This window comes from Symphalangus syndactylus, chromosome 12, assembly GCF_028878055.3.
Source record: "Symphalangus syndactylus isolate Jambi chromosome 12, NHGRI_mSymSyn1-v2.1_pri, whole genome shotgun sequence".
NCBI lineage: Eukaryota > Metazoa > Chordata > Mammalia > Primates > Hylobatidae > Symphalangus > Symphalangus syndactylus.
In genome coordinates this window covers 134,991,310-135,017,068 of record NC_072441.2, presented here as the reverse complement: position 1 = coordinate 135,017,068, position 25,759 = coordinate 134,991,310, and the positions used below count along the sequence as shown (strand labels likewise).

General features: G+C 41.3%; 1 protein-coding gene across 1 annotated transcript; it reads left to right on the top strand.

Moving 5' to 3' along the window:
- Window positions 1–87: 87 nt before the first annotated feature.
- On the top strand, window positions 88–20,580 carry YBX1 (Y-box binding protein 1). Its single transcript, XM_055255705.2, has 8 exons — window positions 88–606; window positions 1,298–1,361; window positions 11,420–11,453; window positions 14,135–14,224; window positions 14,581–14,883; window positions 15,110–15,192; window positions 19,013–19,278; window positions 20,212–20,580. The coding sequence occupies exons 1-7, from the start codon at window positions 441–443 to the stop codon at window positions 19,245–19,247; spliced, it is 975 nt and encodes a 324-aa protein (XP_055111680.1). The 5' UTR covers window positions 88–440; the 3' UTR covers window positions 19,248–19,278; window positions 20,212–20,580.
- The last annotated feature ends 5,179 nt before the right edge of the window (window positions 20,581–25,759 follow it).

Below are 25,759 nucleotides of genomic sequence, written 5' to 3'. Positions count from 1 at the left end.
GCGGCTGCCTCGTGGAAGTCACGTTCCCTCTGCCCGTCCTCTCAGGTACTCTATGGTTTTCGTGGCCGACTACTCTAATTCTAGTTCCGGTCTCTATGGCGGCCGGCGGAGGCAGGAACGGTTGTAGGTCGGCTGAATTAGCCGCCAAAGGTCCAATGAGAGTGGAGGACTGATAAAATATTAGCCAATAGCAACCAGGGATTGGGGTCAGGTGGGCAGATTGACAGTATCACTGGCCAGTGAACAACGCCTAGGGCGGGTCGCTCGTAGGGCTTATCCCGCCTGTCCCGCCATTCTCGCTAGTTCGATCGGTAGCGGGAGCGGAGAGCGGACCCCAGAGAGCCCTGAGCAGCCCCACCGCCGCCGCCGGCCTAGTTACCATCACACCCCGGGAGGAGCCGCAGCTGCCGCAGCCGGCCCCAGTCACCATCACCGCAACCATGAGCAGCGAGGCCGAGACCCAGCAGCCGCCCGCCGCCCCCCCCGCCGCCCCCGCCCTCAGCGCCGCCGACACCAAGCCCGGCACTACGGGCAGCGGCGCAGGGAGCGGTGGCCCGGGCGGCCTCACATCGGCGGCGCCTGCCGGCGGGGACAAGAAGGTCATCGGTGAGGACCGGACAGGGACGGGGGTGGGGCCCTCGGGCAGCCCGGCAGCGGAACCGTTAGCCGGAGCTGGGCGAGCCGGCGGGCGCGCGGCCGGTGGGCACCGACTCCGCGGCGCGCGGACGCCCATCCCCCCGTCCCCCCCTCACTCCCTCTCGCGGGGACCCGCCCGGCAGGCGCGCGCGCATTGCTTCCCGCGCCCCCTGTGGACCCCGCGCGGCCGCGCGCCCCTCCCCCAGCGGCCGCGCGCCGCCGACCGCGTGTGCGACGGTGTCCCCTCCCCGCCGACCGGCCTCGTGCGCTCGGGCCCGCACGCCGTTGTTCGCGTCTCCCCCACCCAGCTCCCTTCCGCGTGTGCTCGGAGGGCGCGGCGCACCGCCTACGCAGGCCGGAGCGGCTTCCCCTTCCCTCACGTGCTCTCCGTCCGCGGCCTGCGCACACACCCATCCTGGGCCCGCGCCCCGCGCCTGCCCTGGAGCGCCCCGCGCTTCAGACTCACCCACGTGTGCGGCGGCGGCGGCGGCGACTGCGTGGCCCCGGCGCGGCCCCGCACCCGGGCGGTGGAGAGAAAGGGCTGTCAGGTGGCCGCGGCGGCCAGCGTGCGAGGGACCGGATGCCCAAGCCGGGCGGGTTTGGAAAAGGATAGCTGGATAGCTGGTAATCGTGGCTTGTTTTGCTTTGTTTTCTTTTCCAGCAACGAAGGTTTTGGGAACAGTAAAATGGTTCAATGTAAGGAACGGATATGGTTTCATCAACAGGTGAGCTGCCGGGCTCTGAAGCCTCCATCCCACCTTCTTGCTTGCTTCCTGCTCTGTCGGCTTCTCGGGGCTTGGGAAGCCCCAATGCACAGCCCTGCTCTGAGAGGCGTTTACTAGCTCTGGTGTATTAGTATGATTTTTTTTGTTGTTTTCCTTGACGACTGGAGGGATTAGTGGATCTAGAGAATGCCTTTGTTTTGCAGCTAAATATTAATTTGAAGCTAACTTCAAAGGCTTCGTCACAGTACAAAGCAACTTAAAAGGCAAGCGGAGTGAATGAGCCATTTCTTAACAGGGTAAACGGGAAACTACGGTGTCCAGTACATTTTTGTCCTTGTCATCCTTTTCTACTTTATTGAACTCGGTATTTGAGAGTGTGATCCACTGACATCGGATATTTACGCGTTGTTAACATTTTGGGGTAAGAGGATTTGACGTGTCAAGTATATGAGGTTTTGTCATCTTTACCGAGAGGTTGTATTGCCTTTGTTTCACGTTTCATTTTAATACCTGAGATAAATTTTGTCTTAGCACAGCTTTGACCAGAGAGAACTGCTTTTAATAATAATATATTTGCAAGAAAGTGGTTTTTTTTTCTTTCTTCAGTTCTTGTTTTTCATTCTTCCTTGTCCTAAAATCATAACTGGTTAAGTCGATTTCTGTTAGATCCCTGGCTGTAGCTTATTAGAGTGGCCATAGTCACTGGTAACTTGACAGTTTTTTTCCTGTTTGAAGGCAAAGCTGCAGACACGTCTTTAGGAGTTACCCTTCGGGTCGTTTGTAGCAGTGGTGGTGGTAACGTGCAGTAGACCACTGTATTCCATGGGCTCCCTTGTGAGCCGGGCATCATTTTCAAGATGGCTGCCAAGGCTAGTAGTGCTAGTTACATGGGTGCAGAGCACTGGGTATGCCAGTAGCAATCTCGGCCTCACAGGTATGGTACTTAGTGCCATCTCGGCATTCTCTTGCTTATTTAATGTAGAAGACCTAAGTAGATGATTAAAAGAACAATGTGGAATGGACAACAAATGGGCAAAATCAAGCTTAAGGACAGAATCATTGCCTGATGAAAAACTGTTCATTAATCAATCATAGAGTATTGTGGAAACACTCAGAGTAAGAGATAAGCATTTGATGATCTATTCTCTACTTTTGCAATTGTGGGAAAATATTTTGTTTCTTCCAAAATCTTAGGATTTTCCAACTTGTTCTATACTGTTTGCATTCCTGGCTGGCCGAAACTATGTTTTTCATTAATTTTTCGATAATGGCTTACTAGCAAAGAAGGAAAGGAATGCTTATATATAATTGGTATACTGATAGCTTTTTAACTGATCTCTCTGAACTTATTAGTGTTTTAGTTTAATTTAAGTGTGCTTACCTTGGGAAAGTGTGATATATATAAGTGGTGAGTTCCTCCTTCTGAGCTTTGGATTCGTTAGGTCTGGGTACATTTTTAACAGGAATGATAATGGTCTTCGGGCCATACCTTCAAAATCACTGCTTTTAACCCTTGACCCAACGTAATGGTAACTCTGGTGTGCAAATTTGCAGCCTTTTCAGCGGGTAGATTGCAATTTTTATATGTGTTTAAGAAGTTTTAGCATGTGCCTTGTTTCGCTGCATTTTTTTTAAGTGGGCATAGGTTATGACATTTTTTGAAATCAACAGTTTTGTCCAAAATAAGAGTAATACCTTTACGTTTTATAAGAATTTAGTCCATGAGATACTATTCGTTGAATCTCTCTGTTCTGAATTGGAATCAACTCAATTGGTCATCCCCCAGGGCAAGTTATGAATTGGCTTCTGATGGTCCTTTGTTTGGACTATCCTAACCTCAATTATTTTGTCAAATTAACTGGTTAAAATGTTCTTCATGCTTCTGAACTGGTTGTTTTAATGGTTCTGGGACTTTTTAATAAGATGCTGTAAAATCCGACTCCAATTAAATACAGGGAAGATTTGCTTTAATTAAGGAAAATGTATGTGATAAAAGAAATCAGTTTGGAAGCTAGCAGTTGGTTCTATATGTAGTTCGTGTAGTAGAACAGATAGACTTGGCTGGAGGCACCTGTCTTTTACAAGGGAGGGAGACAGACTGACACGTAACGTGCTGTTTTCTGTATAAAGGAGAGGGTGCAGTGTTGGGGATGACTATTGTGACGACTTTTAATTGCAGTTTTTGGATGCGCTGGATTATATATTCTAGGATTGTAAGGAATTTTTATAATTACAATATTGTATGTAAATTTTCTGCCTTTAAAGACATAATTTCATTGTAAATGTGTTTATTCCAGCCTGAATTACCACCTGATGAATTGTTACAACCTTGTTAGAATTAATTCGTGAAAGGGCTTCTCCCTGATGGTTATATTGTGAAGAAGGTGCTAAATAACATGAGCATAGAGCTTTTAAAAATAGCAGAAGTTTTGGCTTTATTTTGTTAGACTGTGTAATCTAGAAATTCTAAGAAATTCATTGAGTTATTCTTTTGTGAGCTGTGTCTACAAAACATAATTGGAGAATGTGACTAGAGGGGTTTATTAGCTCCCCCCAGATTACTGTTGAATTTTATTAGTGGTTGAGAATTGATCCGTATTCACCAAAGATTACCATGAATTGGCAACAGTTTATAGTGACCAGAATAGGAATATTTTTCTGTTTCCAGAGTACTTAAAATGTCTAAATTAATAATTCTTAATGTTTTGAGGTGAAGAAAGAATTTGGAGCAAAGGTCCAAAGCAAAGGTCTTCTGGCTAAAACTACTCCCAGTTGCTTTGATTAGACAGTACAGTATTTTTTAAAGGAATTGGGATTAATTACTAACATTTATAATTCAGGAGATAACACCAAGTAATCTAGATTATTATATTTTTAAGATCTGAACTTTAGCTAGCTTTGGGGGCCTGTATTTCCACATAAGTAAAAACCACCTGGCCATATTGTCACCACATTTAGGTGGGGTATACTTTCTTTACGACTGTTTGTCGTGGTTGGTTGTTTTAGGTTGCTGACTTCCCTTCACGCCTGGCCTCTGTGTATGCCTTTGAGTTTATTACTACCATGGTCTAGGAAGATGGAATAAACCAAGCCAGGGAAAGGTTTAGCTGTCTCTCTTTAGTCACGCCTATCAGGTTTAGTCTCCCTTTGGGGTGGGGGCTCCCTTGTGGGGATTCCATATGTACATAACTGATAGGTGACTTCCTTCACATGTTGGTGAAAATAGATAGAGCTAACAGGTATTTATACTAGGGTCTATAGTAAGTGCTTAAGATGAGCCAATTCACTTAATCTTTAAAAACCTTTGAGGCATAGGTACTGTCATTCTGAGGCACAAAGGAGTTGTTACTTGCCCCCGTAAGCATAGGTGATAAGTGGCAGGATTGGAACTGTTTTTTGACTCTGGAGTTAGTGTTCACCAACTGCTGTTACGCTGTTTCTGAAATAGACCCTAGCCATTTTCAATTTGGTTGTTGTCCACATAGTTAACAGATAATTTCTTAGGGTGATTATTTTTAGCCATTGAAAGACTCTTAAATGATCCAAGTATGTCACTGGGACTCTTGTCTGCTGACTTGCTAGTTCCTGGATTTGAAAAGCTTTCTGCCTTTCACTATCTACTTTGTGAAGTTTGGGATTGTTAAAAGTTGTAGTTTAGCACGTAGGTCAGCTGTACAAATAAAAGGACTTGCTTAATTCCTGATACTGGGAGGTGAAGAATTAAAGGAGAGAACGTTGCACCTTATCTCACTTAATCTGTTTTTAATATGGCCTGCAAGGTAAGAATGAATATTGCCTTTTTAAAGGGTGATTTTTCTTGAGATGGAGTTTCGCTCTTGTCACCCAGGCTGGAGTGCAATGGCACGATCTTGGCTCACTGCAACCTCCGCCTCCCAGGTTCAAGCAATTCTCCTGCCTCAGCCTCCCGAGTAGCTGAGATTACAGGCACCCGCCACCACACAGGCTAATTTTGTGTTTTTAGTAGAAACAGGGTTTCTCCATGTTGGCCAGGCTGGTCTCAAACTCCTGACCTCAGGTGATCCACCCGCCTCAGCCTCCCAGAGTGCTGGGATTACAGGTGTGAGCCACTGCGCCCGGCCTCTAAAGGGTGATTTTTTTTTTTTTTTTTTAAAGGCAGCGGTGTAAAGTACTTAATGTGTGGTTGTTGGTTGTTTGAGGTGGAGTCTCTCTGTGTTGCCCATATGGGTCTTGCACTCCTGGGCTCAAGTGATCTTCCAGCTTCAGCCTCCCAAATGTGTGGTTCTTAATAAAAGTGTAAACCTTTGGAAGGATGTCATTACCAAAAATCTCTTGGGCTGTTAAAGTCACACTGATCTTTAAGACTTGATCACAGTAGATCCATTGCTAAGCCACATAAGTCATGGGTAGACCATAACATAACTGACAAAATGTTATGGCACTAGGGAAGGCTTAAAGACTTTTCTGCAGGTGCTACTAAGGGAGAGATGTCGAAGGTTCCAGACTGGAACCCTAAAGACAAACATCAGTGACATGTATGCAGGAGACATTAAGAGAGATTTGTATGCTGGTTATATTAACCATTGATCTTAGGCTGGCAAGAGGCCATCCATGTTCACCAAGTCACTGATACGTGACTTGGAGAATACTAGTAGGTCCCACTCCCTGTGTCCTCCCAAAGTAGAATCCTTTACTCTTGAAATCTAGGATAGAGAACTAACATCCAGTTTGACTCGTGAACAACGTGAGTTTGAACCACACAAGTCCACTTACACACAGATTTTTTTTTGATAAATGTATTGGGAAAATGGAGATTTGCAGCAACCTGAAAACTTCAGATGAGCCACGTAGCCAAGAAGTATCCCCCAAAACAAGGAAAGGTTGAGTATGTTATGAATACCAAAAATATGTAGATACTAGTCTATTTTATTATTTACTACCATGAAATGTACACAAATCCAGTAGAAAGTTAATATGGCCATTTGCAGTTGAGAAATGTAAACGTAAAGGTTCAGGCAGTATTAAATCATAACTGCACGACATTCACTGTAGTAATATTGTACTATTATAATTTGTAGCCGCTGCCTGTTGCTACTGCAGTGAGCCCCTTAAAATGCCATGTGACGCTAATCATCTTCACATGAACAGTTTATCTCTCTAGTAAATTGCATGTCAGTAAAAAGAACTTGTAGTACTCAGGTATTGTGGTTTAGTGCAATACTGTAAGTCTTGAATAGCACCGTGGGACCCATGCAAAGTGGCTCTAGTGATGCTGAGAAAAATCATGGCATTGTAAGAAAAAGTTCAGTTGCTTGATATGTGCTATAGATGAGGTCTACAGCTGGAATTACCTTTCAGACAGATGTACACTTACTGTATTGATAAGTGCAGTACTGTACATGTATTTTCTCTTACAACTTTCGTAGCATTTTCTTTTCTGTAGCTTTATTGCAAGAATACAGTATATAATACATGTGAGATAGAAAATGTGTTAAGGATTTATGTTACCAGTAAGGCTTTCCAGTCATGAGTAAGCCGTTAAATTTTGGAAGAGTCAAAAGTTATAGGCAGATTCAACTGTGCAGCAGGTTGGCACCTCAAACTTCTATCCATCCTCATAGATGTTGAGTTATTCAAGGATACACTGTATTACCTTCCTGTCCGCCTAGTCCTGGGGCTGCAATTGCTGAGTTTGCTACCCTCCAATCTTAGCCCTTGGAAACATACAGTCTATCCAAAGGCAGAGTCATAGACAATATGTGGGAAACAGAAGTGAATCTGCTGGGTGTGAAGGGTATTTAATAGAGAAGAAATACAAAGATAAGCGGACGTTATTATCTTACAGTCATCTGCAAGGCTTGGAAATTGGTAGCTGGTTGCTTTAGGTTATGGAGCATATAGATGGTAAATCCTGGAGTTTTTATAACCACAGGATTGTAAATTAGTGTATGTAGTTAGGTGAATTAAGGTGTTAGACTAGCGTGGTCTGGTAATCTGCAACAAAGTAGTAGTATAAGAGCATTTAGTTACAGATAAATTTATGTATAATAAGTCTTACTTAAGGCAATACTGTGGATTGGCAAAAAAGTTTTCTAAAATTTAGCTTATTTTTTTATGTAGATATACAGCTAGGATAAAGATAGTTATGTTTTAAAAGGAGTGGGAGGGGGTCAAACATGGTGAACATGCTGGAGTAGAGTCCTGGAGTTTGGATGGATTGGGCCATGAAAAGCAAATGCTGGAATTCCTGGTTCCTATGGCATGGAGAATTATCTGGCAAGCTGTAATTGTCTTTTGACTTACTGAAAAGTTTTCCAGGGAAGTTAAATTTTTTTGCCTTTGTTTTCCCATTTTGAGTTGCATTTTGTCTATTTTTATAAGACCCTTACCAATCTGGATAGGCCATAGTGTAGGAGCGGTAGCAATTAGATTTTAATTTAAAAACCTGGCTAGTATTAGTGAATAGTAAATGCCCAATAAATACTAAAAAGATTTGAGTCCCTACCTTAGTAATGTAAGTTATTAAGTGTTTAGTGTAGTTTTTCTCATTTTGCAGGTAAAAAAGCCAGTGAGGCAGCTTTCCTAGGTTACACAGCTGTTAATAGTTGAATCAAGACTAAAAATCTAGCAGGGCGTGGTGGTGCACACCTGTCTTAATCCCAGCTACTCATGGCTGAAGTGCAGGAACTTGAACCCGGAAGGCAGAGGTTGCAGTGAGCCAAGATCGCTAGCTACTGCACTCCAGCCTAGGTGACAAAGTGAGACTCCATCTCAAAAAGAATTGAGTACTGTTATTTCTTTTTCTTTTTTTTTTTTAAGATCTGCAAAGGGGTTTAATAATGCAAATATCACATATATTTCCATTTTTAACACCATATTTAAGTTTTCCATTTTCTTAACAATAGAAAGTGATAAAAATGTTTTCCCCAATATAATAATACAAATGGAAAATATTATAGACAGTCATATACTAACCCAATGAATAAGATTCACCAGAAGCAAAATCTATTTTGGGGGTCCTATGTTGTTACATATGTACAGGGCACCAGAACCACATTTAGACTAATACTTTTTATTTCTAGTTAAAAGAAAACAATGCAGGGCACTCCTGTGACCTGCAAGTCTAATTGTCCATATGTATGTGTCAGACTATGCAGGTGGCCAAGAAGAATACAAAGAAATACTTTATCCAGCTTTGGAGTTCAGGGCCTGATTGCCCCAGCTTAAGCCCATCGGAACTTGACAGCTTGTTCATACCTCTTGTCTTTAGTCAAAGTTTCTCTTTCTCCAACTCCTTTTCTCCCTAACTACCCTGTGCCATTTAGACTGGAAATTCTGACAGGTAGCTTTTTCTTTCTGAATTATCTTTACTACTGTATAATTTTTATTTTCAGAATATTCCTTATTTCTACATCTTGAAGACATTTCTTTATAGTAGATGGAAGAGCTAGAGCTTACATTCACTGCCAGAAAAGGGTCAGTTCAGTGTTGATTTCCCAGCAAACACCTGAGAGAAAAACTGAACAGAAAAGAATAGTGATGGCTGGCAGAGAGTGACACCTGCACCCAGAAAGCTGCGCTGCAGCTGTCTAATATTTGAGGCTCTCCTTTGTTATGACTGCCAGTTTAAACTAGAGATTCTGGCTGGTTGCAAATTCAAAGCAGATCAATACATTTAAATCACTGGTTCAACAGATCACTCTTTTTAATGGTATGATGTTTTTATTGCAATTGAGGACGTTTTCAATAAATACCTTGAGCTTGAGGCCCTGGCTAAGTATTCCTTTTGGAGTACTGCTTTTACTGTCATGACACTGGTCAGTGAACTGTGTTGGTTTCACATATCTATCTATGTAGCCACGAAACACCTCCCTGTCTTTGCAGGAGTGACATTACCCTGTGTGTAATGCCAGCCTTGTGCTTTCTCTGTCTAGAGACAGGGTCTTGCTCTGTTGCGCAGGATGGAGTGCAGTGGCATGATTATAGCTCGCTGCACCCTCATTTCCGGGGCTTGATTGGAGGCCCGGCTAATTTTTTATTTTTTGTAGATATAGGGTCTCGCCACGTAACTACTTTTTAATTCTTTTTATTGCCGGGTATGATATTGATATGTGAATACCTGTTGTAACTACATTAGAAGGCATAACAAACAGTCAGTGCCACCACAAAATGGACTGATAAATGATGTATTACCCAGATACCATGAGTAGCATTATCAATAATGAAAAATTCTCCACAGAAGCTGCATTTTTAGTGAATTTAATGCTTATTAAAACAGTCCAGAAATACATACATGACTCAGATAACAATAAACAAATTTACTTTCTATACCAAATCTTTACATAGTCTTCTAGCAACTGACACCCACCACTTCCATTAATGCAGATAGTGCTCCCTATCTTTGGAAAAAAATTTTATTTTTTTAACTTTTTTTGAGACGGAATCTCACTGTGTTGCCCAGGCTGGAGTGCAGTAGCTCACTGTAACCTCCGCCTCCTAGCTTCAAGCAATTCTCCTGCCTCACCCCCCAGAGTAGCTGGGACTATAGGCACACACAGCCATGCCTGGCTAATTTTTTGTAATTTAGTAGAGACGAGGTTTCACGATGTTGGCCAGGCTGATCTTGAACTCCTGGTCTCAGGTGATCCTCCCACCTTGGCCTCCCAAAGTGCTGGGATTGCAGGCGTGAGCCACTGCACCTGGACTGGAAAAACTTTACTCTGCCAGGGGAAGTATTGCCTCTGTTGAAAATCACTATTCTAAACTTTGCCTGCATTTGCCTTTCTTACTCTACCAGTTTTTTGTTGTATTTCCCCTTACAGCCTTAGAGTTTGAAATTCAGTCATATTGGAGAGCAGAACTAATAAATGATGGCTGTAATCTGTTTTTGTGGTGCCTATGGAGTTATGGACAGATGGACATTAGGTACGTACAGCCATCATTTCCCTAGGCAATCCTAATCATCTAGCTTGAAAGGTCAGTTTTCAGTCACTTGCCTTAAGTTGCTTTTACAGTTTACCTGTTCTGGTTTTTTAATTATCCTGTTCCCATCAATTAAAAATGTTCTTATAATAATCCAAGCTATAATTTACGGGTCAGATTTAAAGTTAATTTTATGTGGATCCTTTGGTGCATATGTTGCCCCCTAGTTCAGCAAGAAGCTAACAGTCAGTAAGCCAGTTTGTCCAGTTCACTGTAACCTTTGTTCCCTTTGTCATTAAACGCTAGAGCTACTATTGAGCTTTTTCTCACTCTGACCTGATGGAGTAAAGAGGGTGAGGCAGGCCACTACAGGCCTGGAAATCTATTTCCTTCTCCAGTGGTGGTTCTTGCTCCTAGTGTTAGCACCTTAATCCCAATCTCCAGGCTAAAAAGTGAGATTATTCTCTGCTTCCCCCTCACTTCTGACATCCAGTTAGCCACAAAGTTTCTCATTTTGCCTCAAAAAGAGATCTCAAATGTCTTTTCATACATGGCTCCGTGGTCTAAACCTTCATCAGTCCTTGTCTGGACTTGTGGAGTAGCTTTTATAACTGGGCTTTTCCTACATTCAAACATACCTTATCACCCAAAGGTCACAGTTCACATTAGGTTTCACTCTTTGCGTTGTACATTCTGTTGAGGGGGAGGGGGGTTCTCATTTTTATGATCTCAAGGAAAGTTGGTAGTTGGGAATGGTGAAGAAGAAATGATTGAAGGATAAGGTGAGAATGTAACTACTACTTCTGTTGGTAACCATGCTCTAGAGGTAAGAGGAGGGTGTGCTAGAACAGTTAATGTTTAATAGGATAAGGAGGGGCAGAATATATGTTGCTAGTCACTGCTACCCTCTTAATTATGGCTCAGTAGGTCACACTTTTTTTTTTTTTTTTTTGCCTATCTTATGGGTAATGAGGCTACAACTGTTTGCAACTGCTTAAGTCTTTAAAGCAGAGAGAGCATGGTGGCTTGTGTTTTTTTATTTTTGCCAAATTTCCTGGTAACTAATTGGCAGCCAGAGAGTCTCTGGGAAGATTAATCTTTGACAACATGAGATTTATTTCATTTTCTAACTTGTTCAACTTGGTTCTGTCTTGCAGGAATGACACCAAGGAAGATGTATTTGTACACCAGGTGAGTGCTTGTGTAGATATTTGCATTTCTGATTCAAGGATTGTGAGAAGAAAAGGTTAGATATGTTCTCAACTTTTGTTCCTTATGAAAGGTTAAGTCCAACCACCAGTTTATTTACTTACTACAGGAATAGTAGCGTGCTTAAAATGTATACATGGAAATGTGTTAGAGTTGACTTAATTATCCTGGACATTTCAAATTGGAATTTTGTCAACAGCTGTGGCTTTCTCAAATGTTGAGTCAAACTCACTGCATTAAATATTTATACCTAATTTCAGATGAACAGATTATTCCATGATTCTAAAGTTGAACAAATAATGTTGCTATAAATACACAGAAACTTTGGCAAGAAGTTTTCAAAGGCTTTTAGGTGTACCTGTAGGGACAAATCTCCATAATCAAGGGTAGATAAGACAGACCTGCAAAACATAGTAATTGAAGTGAATACTTGAAAAGTAGCATAAAGAGCCTTCTACTTATTTTGAATCACTTTGAATGGGTATTGGGGTTTTTTTTTGTTTTTTTTTTTTGTTGTTGTTTTTTAACCTTTGGAGAGTTTTGGCTGGCTTGGAAAATGAAAAAATTCTCACTAGTTTAAGGTTAAGTGGGGGAAAGTGTGACAAGGTTGGCAGCTGTTCATTAAATAATTTTTAGATTGGCTTCCAGTGTTTTGGGAAGAGAAAACTGTTAACATAGGATGAGTACTACATACTGAACTTTCTCCTTAAGTATCATTTAGGGAAAATGTTTGCACATTCAGGAATTAAGATTATTTATAATGTAAATCACTGCCAAGTGTATGTTAATACTTCAAATTTAGATATGCTATAGGCTACATTGAATGTACTTATCCTCAGAGATATGAAATGAGTACGAAAAAATGTTTGTGCTATCAGTTTTCTCACTAAGGCTTTTGAAATATTGTCAACTTGTATTAAAATTAGAGACCATAACTACTTTTTTGTACTGTAATCCAGAAATCAAAAGACCTAAAGTCAATTTCCATACTCTCATTTAATTAGATATTAGCTTATATGGCAGCATGTTTCATAGGAAGGGCTGTCATAGGCCGGTGCTTTGTAGGTCACTGAAATGTCCTACACAGCATTCGATGACAAGGAGGAAGCTGTATCAATTTCTAGTACATCCAAAACCCAATCAGGTAGTTCAGGGTCAGATGTAATTATGGAATCATTTAAATTCTAAATGTAAATAAATACAGGACTACTTCAGACAAAATGTTATTTTAAAGCAGATGTTTTATAAAATTGGTATTCTTGTTTGGATGAACACAGCTCACCTGTTCCTTACTCCCCTTCTGCATGTTCAAAAGAATATGTAGACTTAGGAACAAGAGACAGCAAAGTTTCTCAGTCTCGTTGCCTATTGGCAACCCTTAAGGGTTGGGGTTGGGGCAGGGGGTGGAGATGTTGATAAAAATAAAGAGTTGGGATTTTAATTATCCATAATTCTGCTATCCCCTATGACTGCAGGTAATTGATAGTTGGCTATATCTGAAAGGTATGAAAACTATGTGACAGTTTAGATGACAGATGAGATCAATTATTTGACTCAACTCACCCAGTTGTACTATTCACAAGGTGCCACCAATATGCTTTCACTTTTTTGGAAGTGGTTTCAACATGTAGTTGTTTCTTGGGACTTTGGCTGCTCAGGTCTTAGTGGTGTATCAAGGAGACTGCAGTTCTGGGCAACTTCACTTAATTGGCCTCAGATTCGTTGATTGTCCTGTCTCCTCTGCAGTGGAAATGCATGAGTGATCCTGTAATGGATATAGCTGAGATTTGGAATAAACATGGGATTTGGAGACCCAATACCTGGGTTTAGAAAGTCTCCTTACTAACTGTGTGACCATGGGCAAGTCACCTAACTTTAAAGCCTGTTACATTATCTGTATAATGGGATTAACAATACTTTCACATGTCCTGTCTCATAATGAGATTGAATAGATAGTAAGTGAAAGAATGTTGCAAAAAAATTTCATAGAAACGTGAGATGTTACTCTTCCTCCCTTCTCTTAACAGTCTGGAGAAAGCAGAAGCAGCAAGTCTCTAATATAAGATTTATTGATCTGGGGAGGTGATAACTAACAATTCCATGCAGTCAGATCATATAAAGAATGACATAGTTAATACACGTGAATTGCATTTCCACTGATGTATTATCAGATTGGAAGGGATTTTGGTTGACATTTGTAATTGAGTTTGATATGGTAACACAGGGGCAAAGTTGGTTTGGTCAGCTCTGAAGCATGCAAAACTAAACTCGCCTGTCATCTAAACTGACCCAGTGTGGGGCCACCTTCTACTATTAAGTGCAGTCTTGAGGGGATAGATGGATATCCTCATCTGTTAAAAGTTACATATAATGCTTTTGCAAAAAGCAGTCTTTAAAATGTTGTGTCTGTCTTGAGTGTTAAATTACTCGTTTTAGTTTTGTAAATAGTGGTAAAATGCTGGGGCCTTGTATGATTGGAGTGTTTTGTTGAAGTTGGGGATAGCGTGGTCCCCGCTTTCCTAAATTTATTGATGGTTTGGTCTTATTTAAAGCAAATCTTAAGTGTATATCCAAGCTAAAATAATATTGACTCTGGTACATTTTAAATGAAAAAGCACATTATTCTCCCCTGTTAATCTATTTTTGGAATGTGATATTACTAGACTGCCATAAAGAAGAATAACCCCAGGAAGTACCTTCGCAGTGTAGGAGATGGAGAGACTGTGGAGTTTGATGTTGTTGAAGGAGAAAAGGTGAGGATGCTTTTTGTGTAAAGGTTTGACTTCAGTATGGAAATATTTTGGAGGTCTCATCCATTAGGATGGTGGCTCTAATGTGGATGGATGTGTTCAGGTGACCTCATGAACACAGGTGCATCAAGCCTAATGTTCTGGCTGCAGTTAGAGGGCAATCTCTTCAGAACAGTGAGGAACTGATATTTAGTCATTTCCGTGCACCCCTGGCCACACAGTCGCGCCCCCCCCCACACTTTTTTTCCTTAACTTTGTTTTGTTTTTTGCTTTGTTTGAAATTGTTCTGATTTCCTTTTGAAAGTGTTGAACGTGTTCTGATTCCCTTTGTCACTATCAATATGTAATGGCTTTTGTAGGGTGCGGAGGCAGCAAATGTTACAGGTCCTGGTGGTGTTCCAGTTCAAGGCAGTAAATATGCAGCAGACCGTAACCATTATAGACGCTATCCACGTCGTAGGGGTCCTCCACGCAATTACCAGCAAAATTACCAGAATAGTGAGAGTGGGGAAAAGAACGAGGGATCGGAGAGTGCTCCCGAAGGCCAGGCCCAACAACGCCGGCCCTACCGCAGGCGAAGGTTCCCACCTTACTACATGCGGAGACCCTATGGGCGTCGACCACAGTATTCCAACCCTCCTGTGCAGGGAGAAGTGATGGAGGTAAGTTTCACCATCAGCAACAGCAATGTGATAAGTTCTGGTAGGACTGTTTAGAGCTGTTAATCATACGGAAAGCAACTTGGATTCCTAGTAAGAACCAACAGGATTAATTTATAATGTAGTCACAATTACTAGATGGTCTGTTTTGTTTGTTTTTTAACTCTTGGATTTATCTGGTTGGGTTTTTTACTGACCCAGTAGGCTTGATTTCCATTGTCTTTTTCAGGGTGCTGACAACCAGGGTGCAGGAGAACAAGGTAGACCAGTGAGGCAGAATATGTATCGGGGATATAGACCACGATTCCGCAGGTATGGTCCACATAAACATGTTTCTATTAAACTTTCGTCAAACCTGTGTTAGGACTCAGCAATACCATGCCTCTCCTGTAGACTGTTTGACTCATTTTTCTGTTAACACTTCACGTTTTCTTTCATCAGATGCCTAAGAGGTGAACCTATTAAAAACATCTTGTATAGATGAGGTCTGCTTTATACGTAAATTTTTTTAGAAAATGATGAGGGTATGGAATTTCAAATTTTCTGTCCTTAAACAGGTAAGATAATATTTTAAACCACACCTTTTAAACCTGCCTCCTTGGTAGGGAGAAAGGAAAGCATTAGGAGTGTCTGAATTGTACCATGGCATTAGTGAAGAATCAACAGTGTTATCACTTGAAATGGCATACATTATCTTCCACTAAACACTTCTCAGTTTAGGTATTTACCCCCTTTTTTTTGGAGTGAGGGGTTGTCAGCTCAAAGTTGCAAAATGAAATTGCTCCACCAAGAATTTACATTCTGGGGGTTGAAATCCAGTCTGTCGTTAGACAATTATCTACTTGAGTGGGTATTAGAAATCTTATTAATAGATGTCATTATTAGAGTAATCAAGGAAAAATTCCATGAGCCAAGCATATTTTAGTCCATGCTGTAGTATACTTTGAGGCAGTGTTCCCAGTCCCACGGTGGTAGGACAAGAGTGGTGTAATAGTTGTTTCTCTAAGGATTTGATATAAAAGCATTGCCTTTTCATAGGTGATCCCTAAAAACTGACAGGTACCTCTGAAGAATCAAACCAATACAGTAATAACGCATCTTAACTGATCACTTAAATCGCAACTTTTAAATCCCCAGATTTTTAAGTGTCAAGTTTATTATTCTAGAAGTATCCAACATAACCAAAATATACTGTGAGTCTATAAGAGGGGGTTTCTGTATATAGGTTTTTAAATTTTACCAAAGTTGGAGCACTTAGTGAAGTTTTAGGAACTAGGGAATCTAGTCAAGGTTATATTACATATATTTATCAGCACATGTACATTGAGAGTTTTGCAAGAGCAGCTGATGTCATCATATTTCTTGTATTGATATATGTCCTGTCCTGAGTTTTCAATTAAAAGAGCTGAGGTCCTAACTGATCACTACCACAACTGAGGATCCCTGATCCAGTTTTCTACCAGGAGATTGTGTTAGCCAGATGCTGGATGTTGAAGATAGATGGGTTTTTATTTTTCGGAGTAGGTCTAAAATAGGCTGTCATGGCAGTCCATCTATTAAGTCCATGGGTTCCAGCAGCAGAATCTTTGGTTTACCTTTTTGTTGCACTGAAGAGCTTAAATGTTCTGCCTAGTTTCATTGATGTCCTTAAAAATAGCATAATTTTGTATTTGTATTCAGTGCTTCAGTTCACCGTTGAGCAAATTGTTTATATTGACAAACAAGAAGCTTGAGGTTGATTTATCTCTTAGCAAGGTGTCTTTGTCCATTGTTACCCCTCCAGCGCAAAGGTTTTTGCCTTCTGGTTTAGGTTAAACTTAATCTCTATGTGTTTCAATGTTTAGAATGCTCAATCCTGCCAGATAGTTGCAGAAATAACATATAATTGCTTTGAAGTTATCAATGAATGCTAGACTTTCCAAACTGCAGGAATCTTTTGTTCAAATGAGAGTAAATGAAATATGCTGCCCCTAATGCATGGAATGGTGTGGTGAAATCCTGACTGATGTGGGTTCAAGAGCAAATTGAAAGAGAAATCTTAAGACAGAGTATAGTACAAGTGTTGCTGAAAAGGAGACAAATAGGTAGTAGTAAGGGGAAAATGGGGAGTCAAAAGGGGAGGTTTTTTGTTGAGAAATAATATTTATAGGCTGAAATGCAATCCAGGATAACAGTTGATGGCAGGAAAGTGACTGCTGGAACTGTGTTCTTCCTCAGAGAGGGTAGGGTTTTGCCCACAGGTGAAAATGTTGACTTTTTGTTAGGAACCTGATGTTTTCCTGTGTAAGAAAAAAGAATACATGGGCACGCATGTGTTAATGGGAAGACATGGAAGCCTTTGGTTGCTCAATTGAGACAAAAGAGGGAGTTTGAAAAGTTTGGGGCAAAGAACCCTCTAGAAGAGAAAATAGAGATGGTAAATTTATGAGTAATAGGATAACGATCATAAATTAGAAGTGAGTTCACCCAGCTTGGCTATTTGTTTCTAGCCATTTGGGCATCAGGCTCAGATTGGGCAGAGAGTTGGATTTATCCAGATTTGGTTTATCCAGATCTGGTTTGACTTATCCAGATCTGGTTTATCCAGATGAAGACACTGGGGTAGGAATTGGTCATATGATTAATGGTAGACTTTATACTTAGTTATATCTAAGAGGTGAGAAAAGGGGAAAATGAGGGTTTTTTTAAAATTGTTTTGTAGAGATGGAGTTGCACTGTGTTACTCAAGCAGTCTTGAACTCCTGCCCTCAAGTGATCCTCCCCCGGTGCTAGGATTACAGGTGTGAGCCACTGTGCCCAACTTTGGAGAGAGATAAATAGGTGATAGAATCGCTGTATTACAGGTCCTAGATTAAGAATGAGAAAACAATAAGGAATTACCTAGAAAAAATAGGAAGGTACATAATTGGAAAGTTGGGTGATATAATTGAAAAAACCGAGGTAGAAAACAGCTGGACTGGGAGGTCAGTCTGAAAGCCCAGGTTATTAGAAGCTGTTACACTCGAACCTTAGTAATAACTGCAGTAAGAAGATAGTAAATGGAGCAGAATCCAAAGTAAGATGGAAAGCCTACAGTTTTTAGAAACTGGGAGAGTTGATTTAGAAGCCACAATAAGGTTAGAACAGTCACCACTGTAGGGTTGCAAAGAAAAGTCAGAACAGGCCGGGCGCGGTGGCTCACGCTTGTAATCCCAGCACTTTGGGAGGCCGAGGCGGGCGGATCACGAGGTCAGGAGATCGAGACCACGGTGAAACCCCGTCTCTACTAAAAAATACAAAAAAAAAATTAGCCGGGCGCGGTGGCGGGCGCCTGTAGTCCCAGCTACTCGGAGGCTGAGGCAGGAGAATGGCGTGAACCCGGGAGGCGGAGCTTGCAGTGAGCCGAGATTGCGCCACTGCACTCCAGCCCGGGCGACAGAGCGAGACTCTGTCTCAAAAAAAAAAAAAAAAGAAAAGTCAGAACAATTTTGTTGAAGATTCATCATGAGTTCCAAAAGATGTGGGGAAAGAGTTTTAGAATGTACAAAGGTAAATGTGAATTTATTCCCATGATGACTGATAGATACTAAAGGCCTAGGGCTTTCTGGAGTGCTCAGAGTATGGGTGGAGGAAAGGCCAGGAATCCATCATTTCTGAGCACCGGGGGAAAGAAGATCCCAAAATTTAGTATCTTTATCTTGGTGATTAAAAGACTCAAGCCTGTAATCCCAGCAATCTTTGGGAGGCCAAGGAGAGAGGATAGCTTGTGGTCAGGAATTCAAGACCAGCCTGGGAAACATAGCAAGGCATCTCTACTAAAAATCAGACATTAATGAGATGTGGGGGGCTTGCCTTAGAGTCCCGGTTACTCGGGAGTCTGAGGTGGGAAGATCACTTGAGCCTGGGAGATTGAGGCCACAGTGAGCTGTCATCATGCTATGGCACTTCAGCCTGGGCAACAAAGCAAGACTCTTCCCCTACTCTGCACCCGCCCCTGCCCCAAAAAAAATCCATCTCTTCACACAAATTGCCTACAGACCACTTGATACAGAATGGGCCAGACATGGTGAGTTAGTTGTGAACCAACTGGTTACACTGGTGGGTGTGTTGGAGAAGGTTTTATCATTCTTAAGTTTGACACCGTTCATTGCAGGGGCCCTCCTCGCCAAAGACAGCCTAGAGAGGACGGCAATGAAGAAGATAAAGAAAATCAAGGAGATGAGACCCAGGGTCAGCAGCCACCTCAACGTCGGTACCGCCGCAACTTCAATTACCGACGCAGACGCCCAGAAAACCCTAAACCACAAGATGGCAAAGAGACAAAAGCAGCCGATCCACCAGCTGAGAATTCGTCCGCTCCCGAGGCTGAGCAGGGCGGGGCTGAGTAAATGCCGGCTTACCATCTCTACCATCATCCGGGTAAGCAAGCTTGGATGGCCATCCATTTATGGCAGTTGTGAGTGGTGACCATTTCATTTTATTGATGCAAGAGTGGAAAAACCTCAGTTCCATCAGCTAATGAAAGCCATGTTATTTATAATGTGTTCTGCCCTATTCTTAATTACCTAATATTTCATTTTAGGAATATTGAATATCAGAGTCATATTTGGCCACCCCTCAGCCAGTTCTCAATTCTGACACTGGAGACCTGTATTTTCATGAGTATTTTGAACTATTAGTGCTTTCTATCAACTTTTCTGAATGAATTTTATGATTTCACTAGTAAACGGAGGAAAGTTTTGCTAGCTGTATTCTGAGAAATATGTTAATTACATTATTATTTATGCATTATTTCAAAAAGGAAGTGGGGATAGCTATTAGAATTAACCTAGATGGTGACAAATAGAGCCCGTTTGGGGAAAGTGGCAACATCAGTACAATCTTTTAATCATTTCTAATTGTTTTTTTGTTGGTTTATGTTGTTCCCGGAAAAAGATGAGAGTGTTTTGTGTCTAAAAAACTCCTAGGAGAATGACACGTGGTTTATCATGGTTTATTTAAACTGCCTGTAGATTAATAATAATAATTCTCTGGCAGACCACATTATACAATTACGTTCTTGTTACTTTAGCTTATTAGTTCACTTGTTTTTATTACCCTTAATTCCAAAATTAAGGGATTCCTTTTCATTCCCCTTTTTGCATGATATCGAGAGGTATGTGATTGTCGTTCCCTCCAAAATTAGCATTCAACAAGCGGTGCTTTTGGTTTTTTCCCGTTTACTATTTGCTGGATGGCAAAAGATCTGTTAATGTCTCCCAGTACACAAGTAATGTGAGCTAGAGCATGTACTACACTAAATGAAGATTACCATGAATTCTACATGATCATCTTTATTTTTTTTCTTTACAGTTTAGTCATCCAACAAGAAGAAATATGAAATTCCAGCAATAAGAAATGAACAAAAGATTGGAGCTGAAGACCTTAAGTGCTTGCTTTTTGCCCGTTGACCAGATAAATAGAACTATCTGCATTATCTATGCAGCATGGGGTTTTTATTATTTTTACCTAAAGACGTCTCTTTTTGGTAATAACAAACGTGTTTTTTAAAAAAGCCTGGTTTTTCTCAATACGCCTTTAAAGGTTTTTAAATTGTTTCATATCTGGTCAAGTTGAGATTTTTAAGAACTTCATTTTTAATTTGTAATAAAAGTTTACAACTTGATTTTTTCAAAAAAGTCAACAAACTGCAAGCACCTGTTAATAAAGGTCTTAAATAATTGTCTTTGTGTAAATTTGTCTAGTTTTGCTTTAGTTTATAAGTATTTAGCTATTTATAGGACCCTTAGCTTGACCCAGTCTATAAATAGATGATGCTCACTGCTAATTCCCTCAGGTAAAATGTCTTCAAAATCTCTAATCCTTTAAGTGGCAAGCCTGTGGGCCCATATTAAAAATTAGAAAATACATACTCTGATAACCTGGCCATTTTTCATTGAAGGATTTAGCTCATTTGTAAGAAAGGCTTGATAGTGTAGATTTTGTGTGGGTCCCTTTGGCTGTGAGGCATTGTTTAAAAGGGCATTGCTCTAGCCTAGACCGACCAGACTCTCATCCTGCTCCACTTAGTTTTGTCACCTTGGGAGAATTTATTTCAATGTGCCAATTGAAGATGCCAATTGAAGTGTTAGGAGAACCTGTCACAGTGCCTGGTGTGGTCATCAAATATTGGTTCAGCTCCTTACGTCCTAGAGATGGAAACAAGTAATATAAAACCCATGGGAAAGCTGCTTAGGAACATGGAGGTTGGTGAGCTTGTAATTATGTGGTTCTCAACACCTTATATCCTAAGCCTAGTGTGGCTGATCTTTTCTCTTTTTGAGGTGGAGTCTTGTTCTGTCACCAGGCTGGAGTGCAGTGGCACAATCTTGGCTCACTGCAACCTCCACCTCCAGGTTTAAGCGATTCTCCTGCCTCAGCCACCCTAGTAGCTGGGAGTACAGGCATGTGCCACCACGCCCAGCTAATTTTTGTATTTTTAATAGAGATGGGGTTGTACTGTATTAGCCAGGATGGTCTTGATCTCTTGACCTCATGATCCGCCTGCCTCAGCCTCCCAAAGTGCTGGGATTACAGGCGTGAGCCACCACACCCAGCCTATGAAAATACCCAGTGTTGGCAAGAGTGCAATGGACCTGAAACTTCAACTGTTGGTAGCATCTAAACTGTTACTTAGATGTGCAGTTGCACACAGTCCCTGACTTACAGTGGTTCAACTTAGGGGCTTTTAGTGGGGTTACAGTTTCTACTGAAGCAACATTGTTTTCATGGCATGACAGAGTTGAAAAATAAATGAAACCATCGTAAGTTGATTGCAGTGTTGCCAACATTAAATGCAGTTTCAACTTAATGATTTTCTGACTTGTGGTTTATGGGGACATTGACCCATCATAAATTGAAGAGCATCTGTATTAGGATATCATGGAAATGGGAAGACCAACAACATTGGTTAAGTATCCAATAATGTTAGAATGAGATTTTCGAAAACATGTTGAGGAGGACAGTTTTTTGGGGGAATACAATCTTACATGCTAGTGTTGGAAACAGACCTATGTACATGTTGTTAGATACTGTCTTGTGTTCTGTTGCCCAGTATTTTGTGTACTTAAGGATTATTTCTAAGGACTGCAGAGGCTATACATCTCAAAAACTACCCAGAAAACTTGCAGCCAAGATCAAGGTTTAGAACCTGTTCTGCCAATCAGATACACCAACATGAGACCTGAAGACATTGCTAGGAAGCTGTGCAAACTCCGTTTGCTAGTGAGGGTAGTCGCTGTGCTTTGATGATGTGGCAGCAGCAATGATTTCCTCCTATCTGCCTCACCTAGATGGTGACGCTGAGTCTGGTTCCCCAGCCTTAGCAATTGTGAGATAACTTGTATTCTTTTTTTTTTTTTGTCTTCCTGAAGAGATGTGCCATTTGGAGCAGAGTGAGCACAGGAGAGCAGGAAGTGAGGAAAAAAGTGAGTGTGTCATAGTTTCTGTTGAATGTTGCACTGGAAGACCTAGGGCGGTACAGTTAAAAAAAAAAAACGGAAGGATTTGGAAGAAATAATTGTCATGCATAGGTGATGCTGGCCACACAGAAAATCCAAAAGATATTGCAGTCAAATTTGAGTGTTTATAATTGGCTAGTTGTGTTTCTGTATAGTAATGTCTAGAAAGTATATACACATATTCTCATACTATCAAGGAAGTATAGTTAGGAGTGAATCTATGGATCTTTATGGAAGGGAGTAGAACGATAAAAAGACAATCGATTTTTTTTCCATGTTTATGGATATTAAGACTAGTCAGTTCATCCAGTGATTAAATGTATTTCAGTTTTAAAGTCTTAGGATTATTAGGCTGGGTGTGGTGGCTCATACCTGTAATCCCCACACTTTGAGAGGCAGAGGCATGTGGATCACGAAGTCAAGAGATTGAGACCATCCTGGCAAACATGGTGAAACCCCCATCTCCTAAAAATACAAAAATTAGCCAGGCGTGGGGGCAGGTACCTGTAGTCCCAGCTACTCGGGAGGCTGAGGCAAGAGAGTTGCTTGAAACCGGGAGGCAGAGGTTGCAGTGAGCCGAGATCGTGCCACTGCACTCCAGCCTGGTGACAGAGCGAGACTCCGTCTCAAAATAATAATAAAAATAAAGTCTTGGGGTTATTGTGGTGTGTCTTGGAAAGCAAACAGAAAGGGGCCTGAAGGGATGTTGGAGATTTAAAGAGAAAAAGATGTGAAATAGTTGTCTTGGGAATGGGAAAACAGATATACTAGGGACATGCAGAATTGCCAGCAGGTGGGGAGTTGGATTTAACTAGGGCTTTGCCAGGTGAATTCAACAAAGGAAGGAAAGAGCAAAGGTATTGAGTATATGCAAACCTATATGGTATAGCCTATTGCTCCTAGGCTACAAACCTGTACAGCATGTAACTGCTGAATACAGGCAATTATAACAGCGGTAAATATTTGTGTGTCTAAGCATAGAAGAGGTACAGAAGGCTGGGCATGGTACCTCATGCCTGTAATCCCAGCATCTTGGGAGACCAGGAATTTGAGACCAACCTGCATAAAATAGCAAGACCCCATCTCTACAAAAATTTCAAAATTAGCCATATAAAAGGTATTTTCCATTTAACTTTTTTTTTTTTTTTTTTTTTTTGAGACGGAGTCTTCCTGTGTCACCCAGGCTGGAGTGCAGTGGCGGAGGCCTCCTGGGTTCAAGCGATTCTCCTGCCTCAGCCTCCTGAGGAGCTGGGACTACAGGCACCCGCCACCGCTACCAGCTAATTTTTGTATTTTTAGTAGAGACAAGATTTCACCATGTTCGTCAGGGTGGTCTCGAACTGCTGACCTCATGATCTGCCTGCTTTGGCCTCCCAAAGTGCTGGGATTACAGGCGTGAGCCACTGCACCCAGCCACATACTAATTTTTAAGAACTTTTTGACTCTTAAAAACTACAACTTTATGAAAATACATACTTATCTGTAAGCTTTTTAAAAAAAGTTTAACTTGTAGGTTCAAGGGGGATGTGTGCTGGTTTGTTATTTAGGTAAACTTGTGATTCTCCATATCACTGTCTTTTACCTACACACTTGTCCCACTGAAAGGTCTTCAGGGGCAGTAACATGAATGGAACTGTCATCTCCTTTGATAACAATAACAGTGCCTGCTGGAATACCTCCTGAAGGACCTGCCTGGGGCTAACAGTTAAAAGTTAACTTTTAAAAAACATACTAGGCATATATTATTACAGTGTCATGTAGTAAATACATAAGCCATTAATAGTCGTTTATTATTACAAGCTGTATATAATTGTGTGTGCTATTCTTTATGTGACTAATAGTGTGGTAGATTTGTTTATACTAGCATCACTACAAACACGAGTAACATGTTAAGCTATGACATTCCTATAGCTGGGACGTCACTAGGCAGTAGGAATTTTTCAGCTACAGTATCTTTTATTGATACAAAGTATTTTACATATTGTGTACATGTGAGTATTTGTTACATGAATAGAATGTGATGATCAGGTCAGGGTACTTGGGGTATATCACCTTGAGATACACCTTGAGTATCATTTCTACGTATTGGTAACACTTCAAGTTCTGTCTTCTAGCTATGTTGAAATTAAAGTACATTGTTACTAATATATAATACGTAGTCACCCTACTGTGCTATAGAATATTGGGGCTTATTCTAACTATGTACCCACTAATCAACTTCTCTTTACCCACCCTGGACACCCTTCCCAGCCTCTAGTATGTATTCTCTATCTCTGTGGGATCAATTTTTATTTCTTTTTTTTGGAGACGGAGTCTCGCTCTGTTGCCCCCCAGGCTGGAGTGCAGTGGCGTGATCTCGGCTCACTCCAACCTCTGCCTCCCGGGTTCAAGCGATTCTCCTGCCTCAACCTCCCAAGTAGCTGGGACTACAGGTGCCCGCCACCACACCCAGCTAATTTTGTGTTTTTTAGTAGAGACGGAGTTTCACCATGTTGGCCAGGCTGGTCTCGAACTCCTGACCTCAGGTGATCTGCCCGCCTCAGCCTCCCAAAGTGTTGGGATTACAGGCATGAGCCACCGTGCCTGGCTTGGGATCAGTTTTTTTTAGCTCCCACATAAGAGTAGGAACATGTGGCATCTGTCTTTCTGTGCCTGATTTACTTCATGTAACATGCCTCCATTTCCATTTATATTGCTGCAAATGACATGATTTCATTCTTTTTTAATGGCCAAATAGTATTCCATTGTGTATATATACGACATTTTCTTCATTCGTCTGTCAATGGGCACTTAGATTGACTGCCTTTTTGTTCTTTGCTATTGGTTCTGGGTTTTTTGTTTTGTTTTTTGTTTTTAAGACAGTGCCTCATTCTGTTGCCCAGGCTGGAGTGTAGTGGCACCAGCCCAGCTCACTGCAGCAGACTCAAACTTCAGGGGCCTAAGCAACCTTCCCAACTCAACCTCCTGAGTAGCTGTGACTACAGGTGTGTGCCACCACACCTGGCTATTTTTTAAATTTTTTGTAGAGATGTGTTCTCCCTATGTTGCCTAGGCTGGTCTTGAACTCCTGAACTCAAGCAGTCCTCCCTCCTTGGCCTCCCAAAGTGCTGGGATTATAGGTGTGAGCCACCATGCCTGACTGCTGCTATTGTCAATAGTGCTATGCTAAATGTGCAAATGGAGGCATCCCTTTGATATACAGACGCTTATTCCTTTGGGTAAATACCCAAAATTGTGATTGTTGTATTCTATGGTAGTTCTATTCAAAATTTTTTGAGGAATCTCCATACTGTTTTCCACAGTGGTTGTACCAATTTATATTCCTACCAACGGTGTATAAGAATTCCCTTTTCTCTGCATACTTGCCAGCATCTGTTATTTTTTGACGTTTTAATAATCAC

Coding starts and splice junctions, on each gene's coding strand:
- YBX1 (XM_055255705.2), top strand. CDS start 441: ATGAGCAGCGAGGCCGAGACCCAGCAGCCGCCCGCCGCCCCCCCCGCC. Junction 1,362..11,419: donor GGATATGGTTTCATCAACAG/GTGAGCTGCCGG, acceptor TCTGTCTTGCAG/GAATGACACCAAGGAAGATG. Junction 11,454..14,134: donor AAGATGTATTTGTACACCAG/GTGAGTGCTTGT, acceptor TGATATTACTAG/ACTGCCATAAAGAAGAATAA.